This window comes from Bufo gargarizans, chromosome 2 (assembly GCF_014858855.1).
Source record: "Bufo gargarizans isolate SCDJY-AF-19 chromosome 2, ASM1485885v1, whole genome shotgun sequence".
NCBI classification, from domain to species: Eukaryota; Metazoa; Chordata; class Amphibia; order Anura; family Bufonidae; genus Bufo; species Bufo gargarizans.
The window spans coordinates 579,198,979-579,213,194 of record NC_058081.1 but is presented as its reverse complement, the minus strand read 5'-3'; the positions used below and the strand labels follow the sequence as shown (position 1 = coordinate 579,213,194).

The 14,216-nt window shown below is 43.5% G+C and overlaps 1 protein-coding gene across 2 annotated transcripts in view; it reads right to left on the bottom strand.

The window, feature by feature from the left end:
* The window catches only part of KIRREL3 (kirre like nephrin family adhesion molecule 3), an 863,226-nt gene that overhangs the window by 137,909 nt on the left and 711,101 nt on the right, over positions 1-14,216 (bottom strand). For both annotated transcript variants that reach the window (XM_044281769.1, XM_044281770.1), the window contains exon 6: positions 4,420-4,570. In XM_044281769.1, coding sequence (XP_044137704.1) covers positions 4,420-4,570 — 151 coding nt within the window. The remainder of the gene's footprint in view (positions 1-4,419; positions 4,571-14,216) is intronic.

Below are 14,216 nucleotides of genomic sequence, written 5' to 3'. Positions count from 1 at the left end.
TTCAGGGAGGAACACAATTGTAAAACTTCAAAAAAGCTAAATTTAGCGAACTAAGAGAGGCCATAGGCCTAACTAACTGGGAAAAAGTCCTCAAAAATACAAATACAGACACAAAATGGGATATTTTTTAAAGCATCCTAAATTCTAATTGTGAGAGGTACATTCCTTATGGGAATAAAAGATTAAGGAACAAGAAAAAACAATGTGGATAAATAGAAAGAAAGCAATAAATGATAAAAATAAAGCATTTCAATCACTAAAACAGGAGGGTGCAAAGGAAGCACTGAAAAACTATAAAGAAAAAAATTTAATATGTAAAAAACAAATAAAAGCAGCCAAACTAGAGACCGAGAGATTAATTGCCAAAGAAAGCAAAACTAACCCTAAAATGTTTTTCAATTATATAAATGGTAAAAAGTATAAATCTGTAGGTGTCGGCCCTCTACAGAGTAATGAGGGGGGAGTTGCAAAGAGCGATGAGGAGAAAGCAAAGTTATTAAATATTTTTTTCTCCACTGTATTCATTGAAGAAAATAAACTGTCAGATGAAATGCAGAATGTAAAAGTTAATTCCCCAATAAAAGTGCCCTGTCTGACCCAGGAAGAAGTACAGCTGCGTCTTAAAAAGATTCAAATAGACAAATCGCCAGGACCAGATGGCATACATCCCCGTATCCTAAGAGAATTAAGTAATGTCATAGCCAGACCCTTATTTCTGATATTTCAGGACCCTATACTGACAGGGAGTGTTCCTCAGGATTGGCGCATACCAAATTTAGTGCCAATATTCAAAAAGGGTCCAAAAACAGAGCCCGGTAATTATAGGCCGGTAAGTTTAATATCTGTAGTGGGTAAACTGTTTAAAGGTTTTCTAAGAGATGCTATCTTGGAGTACCTCAAGGAAAATAAGCAAATATCACCATATCAGCATGGCTTTAGTAGGGATTGGTCATGTCAAACTAATTTAATCAGTTTCTATGAGGAGATCAGTTCTAGACTTGACAGCGGCGAATCAATGGATGTCGTATATCTGGACTTCTCCAAAGCATTTGACAGTGTACCACATAAAAGGTTAGTATATAAAATGAGAATGCTTGGACTGGGAGAAAATGTCTGTATGTGGGTAAGTAACTGCCTCATTGATAGAAAACAGAGGGTGGTTATTAATGGTACACACTCAGATTGGGTCACTAGTGGAGTACCTCAGAGGTCAGTATTGGGCCCTATTCTCTTCAATATATGTATTAATTATCTTGTAGAAGGCTTGCACAGTGAAATATACATTTTTGCAGATGACACTAAACTGTGTAAAGTAATTGACACGGAAGAGGTCAGTATACTGCTACAGATGGATCTGGATAGATTGGAGCCTTGGGCAGATAAGTGGCAGATGAGGTTTAACAATGACAAATGTAAGGTTAGGCCTCATGCACACGACCGTGCCGTTTTTTTGCGGTCCGCAAACCGCGGATCCGCAAAAAAACGGGAGCCGTCCGTGTGCCTTCGGCAATTTGCGGCCCATTGTAGACATGCCTATTCTTGTCCGCATCACGGACAAGAATAGGACACGCTATATTTTTTTTGCGGGGCCACGGAATGGAGCAAAGGATGTGGACAGCACACGGAGTGCTATCCGCATCTTTTGCGGCCCCATTGAAGTAAATGGGTCCGCATCCAAGCCGCAAAAACTGCGGCTCGGATGCGGACCACAACTACGGTCATGTGCATGAGGCCTTATGCACATGAGAAGGAATAATGCAAGTCACCTGTACATACTAAATGGTAAAACACTGGGTAACACTGACATGGAAAAGGACCCAGGAATTTTTGTAAACAGCAAACTAAGCTGTAAAAACCAGTGTCAGGCAGCTGTTGCAAAGGCCAATAAGATAATGAGTTGCATCAAAAGGGGCGTAGATGCCCGTGATAAGAACATAGTGCTACCACTTTACAAATCGCTAGTCAGACCACACATGGAGGACTGTGTACAGTTCTGGGCTCCTGTGAACAAGGCAGACATAGCAGAGCTGGAGAGAGTACAGAGGAGGGCAAGTAAAGTAATAACAGGAATGGGGGGGACTTCAGTACCCTAAAAGATGATCAAATTTAGGGTTATTCACTTTAGAAAAAAGACGACTGAGGGGAGATCTAATTAGGCCTCATGCACACGGCTGTTGTTTGGGTCCGCATCCGAGCCGCCGTTTTTGCGGCTCGGGTGCGGACCCATTCACTTCAACGGGGCCGCAAAAGATGCGGACAGCACTCCGTGTGTTGTCCACATCCATTGCTTTGTTCTGTGGCCCCGCAAAAAAAATAGAACATGTCCTATTCTTGTCCGTTTGGGAACAAGAATAGGCATTTCTACAATGGGCCGCCCGATCCGTTCCACAAATTGCGTAAGGCACAAGGGCGGCTTCCGTTTTTTGCGGATCCGCGGTTTGCGGACCACAAAAAACTGAACGGTCGTGTACATGAGGCCTTACTATGTATAAATACACTGCCTGTCCAAAAAAAAAAAAGAGTCGCCACCTGGATTTAACTATGCAAATAGGTATGAGCAAAAAAAATTCAATTTTTTTTTTATACCGGATTCATTTTCCGGATGACACCGGTGAGATGGATCCGGCATTTCAATGCATTTGTCAGACGGATCCGCCTGACAAATGCCATTAGTTTGCATACATTTTGCTGGAGCCGGCAGGCAGTTCCGACGGAACTGCCTGCCGGAATCCTCTGCCGCAAGTGTGAAAGTAGCCTAAGTGGGGAGAATTGACTCTTACTTCACAGTTTTTTTTTTTTTGCCTTCCTCTGGATCAACCTGCAGGATAACAGGCTGAACTGGATGGACAAATTTCTTTTTTTGGCTCTTATATATTATGTTACTATGCAAATACAGACTTTGGAAAGAGGGGGGAAGGTTGGCACCGTAATTTGTTTGGGGCTGAGCTTTAATACATTGGATGTCCTACAACTCCCCTTCTGCACTTTAGTAAAGAGAGCCTTATTTACTTTCTACCCCTGTTCTGGTTACCGACTGCAGCAACATTCGCCGACCACAGCACCTACCTCTCCTGGCATCCCAACTACCATCAGGAAGGAGCCCCAACATCAGGGTATGCCGTGTTCGTGGGGCCACAGCCACGGGCACATTTACGGCAGTTTAATTAAATAAAAGAAAAGAAATGACCTCCATAAATATTTTTTTTCTCCTAAAACCATCTACATTGATCCAGTGATTTTTTATTTATTTTTTATCAATTTCCATGTGGATAGTTAATCCTTCGCTCTTTCTTTCACTTCTGTAATTAAGTGAGTGCGAGAAGAAAATCGATCTGAGAGTTATTGTGAAAGAATTATAATGAGGAGGAAGTGATGGGATTTTTAGAGCAAAACAAATGAACAAAAAGTTTTGGAACTCTTAAAGTAAACACAACGTAGAGCCCCCTGGAGGGAAAACCCGACCTTCCGGTGTCAAATATGGCAATAGTGGCTGACTGTATTAGTCCACTGAGAGGACTGTCATCTGTATGAGCCTCTGTTAAGATGAAAAATAAAATATCTTGAGACCTCTCGGCACCAGATATGTTTCCTGCCACGTGACATGTACCTGACATGCATCTGGAAGTCCTCCGCTCACAGAAGGTTCTGTGTATCCTGTATGGTGCTGGGTCTTTTACTTCAGCAGGATGCACAGGAGCGCAGAAAAACACTTCAGAGAACTGGTATGAGAAGTAGAAATATCTGGCACCAAAAGATTCTCACTCCAACAAAATATTACAGCGTAGATTTACTATCATCTCTGCGCCTAGAATTTGTCTAAAAAGTGGTGCAATTGTGGCACAATTCGGTTTCTCCAATTTTTATGGCTTCCTCAAAAAGAAGATGGGGCTTAGCAGAAAGAAGGAATGGCTTTGCAATAAAAGGGCATGGTATTTATGCCAAAATTGTGCCACAATTCTCACATAAACGTCTGTCTCGAAGGAAGCCGACCAATAGATGGTCAGAGAAAGGCACCACATTTATCCTCCAGCCTGAGCCCCTCTCATAAATCTGGTGCAGGTCTAGACACCATCTATAGGATTAGTAAATCTGCCCCTATATTCTCACCACTTGGAACAGGTAGAAGCTGTGGGCTTTGAGTCAAATACAATTTGCAAACTTTGGTACCAAAAGTCCCAGAGAAGCTCCTACAGGCAGAGGATGGTGCAGGGAGCTGCTTGTTGTTCTCTGATTTGACTGTATCTCTGCCATGAACAGCACAGATATCCAGGCAATGCCAGAGATGTTGGATTAAAGGAATATTCCATATTTCTTTGGTGGCCCCAGGACAATGTTTCTCTAAAGATGGGTCCATAGGATTAACACAAGCTCTGGATTAGATTTATTATTTTTTGCCATTCAAACCGAGCAATGACTTACGCTGGATGTTGATGGTGACCGTTGTGTCCTTTCCACCTGGGACAGCCTTATTAGTGGCTCGGCATGTGACTGTCTGCCCATTCTCTATGTCGGATGGCGACACAAACAGCGTGCTGGTTATACTCTCCCGTTTTCCATCCCGTAACTGAGTCTGTAACATAGAAAAAATCATCATAGATTAAACAGTGTCACACAGGATAGGCTTAATACCTAATCTAAGCAGACAGTATCACACGTGACAGTATTAGATACATTGACTCAGCAGGCAATATCAAACATAATACGCCTAGATCCAGAGCTCTGCAAACAGCATGACACGTGATACGCTTAGATACCTAGGCTCTGCAGGCAGTATCACATGTGATAGGATTAGATACAGAGGAAGCACAGTATCATGCATGAAAGGCTTAGATACACAACTCAGTAGATAGTATCACACATGATAGGCTTATATACACCATCTCAGCAGACAGTATCATAGTCTCTGAATGTACTACTATACTAGGCAGTAGTCCAAAACCTATGGCCATACAGATGGCGTGACTACAGCTCATAAGCATACCCAGGCAGCTCATGCCTAAAAGACCCTGCTGAGAGTTGTAGTTTGACAACAGTTGGAGAGCTCTCTTCTAGGACGCCTTGTGCTGTGAGCGGCTATGTATCTGGCAGATGCGGCGCATCTCCATGTGACCAGGTGCCAGATCCTCATCACAAAGGTCTACAGTATCTCCATCTGTTTACTTTCTTGAAGAAATATCTCTTGTTCTGCCATCTGCAGCTATCTCCAGAAAAGTGAGGTCGGCGTCATGTGCTTATATGAGTGGCTGTGTACTGTGTGGAGTGGTTCAATATGGAGGTCGCCATGGAGATGAGTTATTCAAACCTGTTGAGACGTCGAGGATGAAAACACAGACTCGAGAATAAAAACTATTTCCAGAAATCACAAGAAACGACACAGGAATGTAAAAAGGTCTAAACTGGCAAATTAACCTGCATGCCATAAGGGGCAAGGACAAAGATGTCTGGAAACTTATATAAACCTCCCCGTAGTTTGGGCTACAGGGTAAATTGGTTTTCAGATTTCTTTTAACAGTTTTGCCTGGCATGCCTGGCTGGCGCCCCTCTCCCTATAAGGGTTAAAGCGTGACACGACCGTATATATTTTGCGGTCCGCAAAACACGTTACTGCAAAAAATACAGATGACGTCCGTTTGACATCCGTATTGCATCCGTTTTTTTGCAGATCCATTGTAACAATGCCTATCCTTGTCTGCAAAATGGACAAGAATAGGACATGTCCTATCTTTTTGCAGAACAACCATGTGGACATACGGAAACGGAATGCACACTGAGTCATTTCCGTTTTTTTTGTGGACCCATTGAAGTGAATGGTTCAGCATACAGGCCGCAAAAAAACTGTAACGGACACGGAAAAAGAATACGGTCGTGTGCATGAGCCTTAAAGTCACTTCTCCTGCACCACCTGTTGTCTATGGTTAGGTATCTCTGTGCTATGCTCCTAACTCAGGCATAGTTTTCAGAGACAGTCCCTACAAATTTGAACTGTCCCAAGGTAAAAATGGACAGGGCCTGTGAAAGACCTGCCCATAAGTTAGCATTCCCAGGCAGGTTTGGGGCTTTCCCAGAGGCCGAGCTGTTACATGTCAGTAAGTATGTTTCAGGAGCTTCAATTCATTGTGTCATGCTCCGCCCATTCTTGTGCTGCAAGCAAACTCGGCAATATACAGGGGTCAGAGTCTAACACAAGGAAATTGTCTTACTTGAATAAAACACATTGGGTGAGATTTATCAAAACTTATGTACTGGCTTCAGCAGTCTCAAACTGTAGGGGACATCATTGCTGCAGTCACAAAAAATTAGTCACTGGCTACAGTATGGGTAGAGGAAGGAGAAGCAGGGTTGGATGGAAGCAAGCTGGGAAGGTGAGTGTAAGTGATTTTATAATTTTATTAGGGCCCTGGCAATTGGCATTAATAAAAAATTAAGTGAACAACAACTTTAAGACCTCTGTTTTTTTACATATATGTTAGAAAAAAAAAGGATACAAAAATGTAGCACACCACATTCTTGTATCCTGCACAGTCCGGTAAAAAAAACGTATACTTTTTTTATACAATAGGAAAAAAACGGAACTCTATGGTGAACGGATGCCACTGTATGGCATAAGTCTGAGGCATCCGTTTACCTTATAAGTTTTTTGTATACGTTAAACGGATGGGAAAAATGTGATCTGAACCCAGCCTTAGAGATGCAAATTGACTGGGAAAAAAAACCTGCCAAATATTAGGGAAGTCACAGTCACTAGACACTTGCATTGTGATTTTTTGCAAGGGTTGCATGACAGTAGAGCACATCTCACATCGCAACTCCATCTGATGGCTTAATGTGACATTGCATTCTTCATGCTGCGGCACACAACACAGCCTTAGCCTAAACTGACATAGTGGCTGTTGAGGAGGACACAAACATACCACTCAAAATGGAGTTTTTACATTTAGCGCAGAACAATCCTTCAAGAAACCAATACACAGCTCAGCGAATTGGAATAGGTATGTTTACATGTAACATCTGCATGCAGAAAAGACTTAATCTAGGTGATGGAGAATGGACCTACCAAATTCAGCAAATTTCCGAATGTTACAAATATCCAAAAATCCAGAAAATGAAGTAATGCGGTACTACACCCTTATGCAGTTTGTTGGAAATTGGAAGTTCACTATTAAAGCTTGAGATCCACTACATGCAGCTAACTGGCCCATAGTATAGGGCTGACATAACATGAATAGTGATCAAAGCACTGACACCTCTGGTTATTGACCTCTAACCACAAGCAGGTGACCCCTTTGTCCAGAAATGGACACTTCACCACAAGCAGGTGATCTCTCAGACCACACATTGTCCACTCATGCCAGACTTTAACCTCTTAACACAAGCAGGTGAACCCTCTAGCCAGAAATTGACCCCTCAGTACAAGCAGGTTAACCCTCTGGCCAGACATTGACCCTTCACCACAGGCCAGACATTGACCCCTCACAACAATCAGATGACCCTTTGTACCCGACATTGACCCCACATCACAAGCAGAAAAATGACTCCACAGACCAGACATTGATCCTACTGTTAGATATTAGGATTGACTTCTCACCACAAGCAGGTGACCTATTTGTCTAGACAATGACCCCTAACCACAAGCTGGTGACCCCCTCTTGCTAGACAATGACCCCTCACCACAAGCAGTAGATCCTTCTGGCCAGAAAGTGCCCCCCACCACAAGCAGGTGACCCCTCTGGCCAGGCATTGACACTCCACAACAAACATGTGACATTCCTGGTCAGACATTGACACCCCTCAGACCAGACACTGATCCAACAGGAATTGACTTCTCACCACAAGCAGGTGACCCCTCTGCATAGATAAAGACACTTCACCACAAAAAGATGACTCCTCAGACCACACATTAATCTTTTCTTTCATATATTGGGAGTGACTTCCCACCACAAGCAGGTGACCCCTCTGGCCGGGCAATGAACCTCACCACAAGCAGGTGTCCCTTCTAGTCAGACTTAGCCCCACTGCAAGCAAGCAACCCTCTGACCAGACACAGACACCCCTCAGACCAGACACTGATCCTTTGATGTTGGGAATGACCTCTTACCACAAGCAGATGAATCCTCTGGCTGCTAGACATTGATCCTTCTGGTCAGACGTTGGGATTTATTTCTCACCAAAAAGCAGGTAAGCCCTGTGCCAGTCTCTGACTTTTACCTCCAAACTAGTTTTATCAGATTTTCTGCTATATGCTGTAATGGCATGGAGACGGTTACTGGATCCTGATGCCATACAGGGCTCTCTACATTCTATGACTCTCCAACTGATTGATGAGAGCCTCGCACCAGGATGCCAATTTTGCCTGATTGCATATTGTAAGTGCCCTGCTGAGGTGGCTGCACCTGCAGAGCCTGTGCCCTGATTACACACTCACACCTCCTGGCATTGGAGAGTCAGCTGCTGCTGACTGTACAAATCCTTCAACTAACATGCATCCTATGATAGCGACACTTTTCATTCAGTATCAAGCAGCAGACCTTATACAGGATCCTCATCTGGGCTCAGTATTTCGCGCGGATGCGATGCGTGAGGTGAACGCATTGCACCCGCACTGAATCCTGACCCATTCATTTCTATGGGGCTGTGCACACTAGCGGTGATTTTAACGCATCACTTGTGTGTTGCGTGCAAATCGCAGCATGCTCCTCTTTGTGCGTTTTTCATGTAACACAGGCCCCATAGAAATGAATGGGGTTGCGTGAAAATCACAAGCGTCCGCAAGCAAGTGCGGATGCGGTGCGATTTTCACGCACGGTTGCTAGGAGACGATCGGGATGGAGACCCGATCATTATTATTTTCCCTTATAACATGGTTATAAGGGAAAATAATAGCATTCTGAATACAGAATGCATAGTACAATAGCGCTGGAGGGGTTAAAAAAATAAAAAATAAACTCACCTTAATCCACTTGAACGCGCAGCCGGCATCAATGCTGTCTTCTTTTTTGCTGTGTGCAGGAAAAGGACCTTTGGTGACGTCACTCTGGTCATCACATGGTCCGTCACATGATCTTTTACCATGGTGATGGATCATGTGATGGTCCATGTGATAACCGGAGTGACGTCACCACAGGTCCTTTTCCTGCACACAGCAAAAAAAGAAGACAGAAGAGAAGCCGGGCTGCGCAATCAAGTGGATTAAGGTGAGTTGAATTTTTTTTAAAAATTTTTTTAACCCCTCCTGCTCTATTGTACTATGCATTCTGTATTCAGAATGCTATTATTTTCCCTTATAACCATGTTATAAGGGAAAATAATACAATCTACAGAACACGGATCCCAAGCCCGAACTTCTGTGATGAAGTTTGGGTACCAAACATGCCGATTTTTCTCACGCGCGTGCAAAACGCATTACAATGTTTTGCACTCGAGCGGAAAAATCGTGCATGTTCCCGCAACGCACCTGCACCTTTTCCCGCAACACCCGTCTGAAAGAGGCCTAAGGGCTTGTTACAATAATATCCATCCTCAACCATGAACTGTGAGGAGCATTTCAGGGACCAGGAGGAGCTAGGCATCCTCAATAAGAATATAGACATTTGCTTAAAGAGGACATGTCGCCTCTTCTGACATGTCTGATTTAGTAACTCAAGTAACCCAAGTAATAACAGTTCTGCAGCATTTATTTTATGTGTTGTATCCCTTTATTTTTCCTGCTAAAAGTTTATGAATAAATTGCTAGCAGTTTGCAGCGAAGGTCTAGATGGGTGTTGGGTGTTGGGGGTGTTTCTGTACAGTCTGACACTGTCCTATCAGTGTTGCGAATGTCAGACTGTGCAGGGACACACCTTCCACTGGTGACACCCATCTGTACCTTCATTTCAAACTGCTAACAATTCATTCATAAACTTCTAGCAGGAATAATAAAGGAAGGATACAACACATAAGAATAAATGCTGCAGAACTGTTATTACTTGGGGGATGCAAGGAGTTACTAAATCAGACATGTCAGAAGACAACATAAAGTTATGAGAATAGAGGCTCCAGAATTGTTATTACACGGAGGATGCAAGTAGTTACTAAAATCCACATGTCAGGGACGGTTACAGGTCCACTTTATGCAATTAATAGCCTCATATATATTAATATCCGCAATATCCTTGCTGAGGATGCTCAGCTCCACCTGGTCCTTGAAATGCTCCTCCTAGATCATGGTTTAGGATGGATACAATTGCAGCTAGCAGGTACTGAAACAGACATGTCAGGGGATGATACAGCATGTCAGATATGCTGAATGGCAGGTAAAACTGACCATAGAATATTATTATTTTTCATGCATTTCTACCTTAACATTTTTGTTGTTGTTTTCTTCTCCTCAGCTTGGTCTAAGGTAGGGTGAAGTTGATGGACATTCATCCTCAGTAACAATGTAGTGCACAACTCATCCACATGAATAATGTAACACGCATGTAACATATCTAATGCATATTTATAGTTAGTGCAAGGCTCGGCGATGATGTAGGAATCCTGTGTCCTCAGCGGACCCAGCCAGGCCGCCTGTTCTCTGAATAAAGCGAGGGCTTAACAAGCAGTAAATATATGTAAATTAGCGTCATACAGAATATGCTAATAAACATCCTTTCATGCACCCACTTAGCGCAGTAATTGGAGGACACTGATACCTATTACTGAGCAGGCGATAAAGTGACATAAAAGTGGAATGTGCCGCTAGTTTTACTGCTGATGCTCAGGTGTTGTCAATACCAGGGACCAGCAGCCTCCGTCACTCCAGCAGTTCTGAAACTATAACTCCCAGAATCCTCTTTTCACTTCTGTAGGAGTTGCAAGAACAGAAGAGTAAGTGTGCATGCTAGGAGTTGTAGTTTCTCAGCAGCAGGTGGTCTATAGTATGCTATATATATACCAGTCATAAAAATAAAAGTGACGTACATAATGCATACTGGATAATCTCATGGCAGTGGGATATATGAGGCATCATCCAGTGAACAGTTAGTTCTTGAAGCTGATGTGTCGGAAGCAAGAAAAATGGGCAAGAGGACAGATCTGAGCGATAAAAGCAACATGGTTGTGTCAGAACATCAGCTGGTGTGGTGTTCCCCGTATTCTGTGGTTACTACCTACTAAAGCTTCTCCAAGAAACACCAACTAGTAAATCACTTCACAATCATGTGTGCCCAAGGCTTACTTGTGCGTATGTGGAGCAAAGGCTAGCCCATCTGATCCTACAGACCAGCTACTGTGGCACCAACTGCAGAAATTGCTGGATACGACAGAAAGATGTCAGAAAACACAACGCATCATGAATTTGCGTAGCTGAAGACAGGTCAGAGTGCCCATACTAATCACTGTCTACCACTAAAAGTGCCTACAATGAGCATCAGAATTGGATAATGGATCAATGGTAGAAAGGTTTCTGGTCTGATGAATCATGTTTTTTTCTGCATCATTTGGACGGTTGGATGTGTACGTTTACCTACCTGTGTAAGAGATTGCACCAGGATGCATTTTGGAGAGGTCTCAAGTTGGAGTTGGAAGTTTGATGCTCTGGACAATGTTCTACTAGGAAGCATTGAATACTGGGATTCATGTGGATGTTGCTTACCACGTACCCTTCATGTTAATGCACTTCCCTAATGGCAATGGCCTCTTTAATCGGGATAAGGTGCTCTGCCACATCACAAAAATTGTTCAGGAATGGTTCGAAGAACATGACATCATGTTTAAGGTGATGACTTGGCCTCCGAATTCCCAGATCTCAGTCCCATTGAGCATCTGTGAGATGTGCTGGAAAAACATGTCTGATCCATGGAGGCCTCACCACACAACTTACAGGACATAAATGAAACCATTAGCAATGTTCCATCTGGACAGAGGGGGGTTCATCAGTACCGATCAGATACTGATGACCTCTCCAGAGGATAGGTCATCAGTATAAAAGTCTCGGAAAACCCCTTTAAGATAAATAAGGTTGTTAAGTAGGGGCATCCCAGACGTGTGCTGTTGGTTGTGGGGAAAGCCGGGGAGAGGGTGCCATTAAGTCTTAGGCCCCTTTCACACGGGCGAGTTTTCCGTGCGGGTGCGATCCGTGCGGCGAACGTATGGCACCCGCACTAAAACCTGACCCATTCATTTCTATGGGGCTGTGCACATGAGCGTTGTTTTTAACGCATCACTTGTGCGTTCAGTTGAAATCGCAGCATGCTCTATATTGTCCGATTTCGACGTGACGCAGGCCCCATAGAAATGAATGGGGTGTGTGAAAATCGGATGGCATCCGCAAGCAAGTACGGATGCCATGCGATTTGCACGCACGGTTGCTAGGAGACGATCGGGATGGAGACCCGATCATTATTATTTTCCCTTATAACATGGTTATAAGGGAAAATAATAGCATTCTGAATACAGAATGCATAGTAAAACAGCGCTAGAGGGGTTAAAAAATAATAATAATTTAACTCACCTTAGTCCACTTGCTCGCGAAGCCCGGCATCTCCTTGTGCCTCCTCTGCTGATGAACAGGACCTGGGGTGAGCTGCTCCATTAAATAGAGCTTAAGGACCTTCGATGACGTCACTCCGGTCATCACATGGTCTTTTACCATGGTGAATCACCATGGTAAAAGATCATGTGACATACCATGTGATGACCGAAGTGACGTCATTGAAGGTCCTTAACCTGTATTTAATGGAGCAGCTCACCCCAGGTCCTGTTCATCAGCAGAGGAGACACAAGGAGATGCCGGGCTTCGCGAGCAAGTGGACTAAGGTGAGTTAAAATTTTATTTTTATTTTTAACCCCTCTAGCGCTGTTTTACTATACATTCTGTATTCAGAATGCTATTATTTTCCCTTATAACCATGTTATAAGGGAAAATAAGACAATCTTCAGAACATCAATCCCAAGCCCGAACTTCTATGAAGAAGTTCGGGTTTGGGTACCAAACATGCGCGATTTTTCTCACGCGAGTGCAACGCATGACAATGTTTTGCACTCGCGTGGGAAAATCGCGCATTTTCCCGCAACGCACCCGGCTCTTATCCGGGCAAAAAAACTCACGCCCGTGTGAAAGAGGCCTTAGTCTAGCTGAGTTAGATGAAAATAGAGAATTGAGTTATGAAAATAGAGAAAAAATAGCTGTAATAAAGGACTCATTGACCATGTACATAAACGACCATCAAACTGTAAAACTAGTAGGATATTCTTGCTGGAGGTGTGGTGAATGATATTAAGGCCTCTTTCACACGGGCGTCATGTTTTTTGCCCGGATAAGAGGCGGGTGCGTTGCGGGAAAATGCGCGATTTTTCCGCGCGAGTGCAAAACATTGTCATGCGTTTTGCACTCGCGTGAGAAAAATCGCACATGTTTGGTACCCAAACCCGAACTTCTTCACAGAAGTTCGGGCTTGGGATTGATGTTCTGAAGATTGTATTATTTTCCCTTATAACATGGTTATAAGGGAAAATAATAGCATTCTGAATACAGAATGCTTAGTATAATAGTGCTGGAGGGGTTAAAAATAATTAAAAAAGTTAACTCACCTTCTCCTCTTGTTCGCGTAGATCCCGGTCTGTTCTTTATCTGTGGGCTGAATGACCTGTGGTGATGTCAGATCACATGCTCCAATCACATGGTCCATCACCATGGTGATGGAGCATGTGATCTGACATCACCACAGGTCCTTTAGCCCACAGATAAAGAACAGACCGGGATCTACGCGAACAAGAGGAGAAGGTGAGTTAACTTTTTTATTATTTTTAACCCTTCCAGCACTATTATACTAACCATTCTGTATTCAGAATGCTATTATTTTCCCTTATAACCATGTTATAAGGGAAAATAATACAGTGAATAGACTGTCACCTAGAACCCATGCGTGAAAATCGCACCGCATCCGCACTTGCTTGCGGATGCATGCGATTTTCATGCAACCCCATTCATTTCTATGGGGCCTGCGTTACGTGAAAAACGCACAAAGAGGAGCATGCTGCGATTTTCACGCAACGCACAAGTGATGCGTGAAAATCACCGCTCGTGTGCACAGCCCCATAGAAATGAATGGGTCAGGATTCAGTGCGGGTGCAGTGCGTTCACCGCACGCATCGCACCCGCACGGAAAACTCGCCCGTGTGAAAGGGGCCTAATAGGCCTAGTGGTGTTATGTTTTCCTTCTCTCTGGAGAGATTAATTTATGAAACAATGGCCGAAT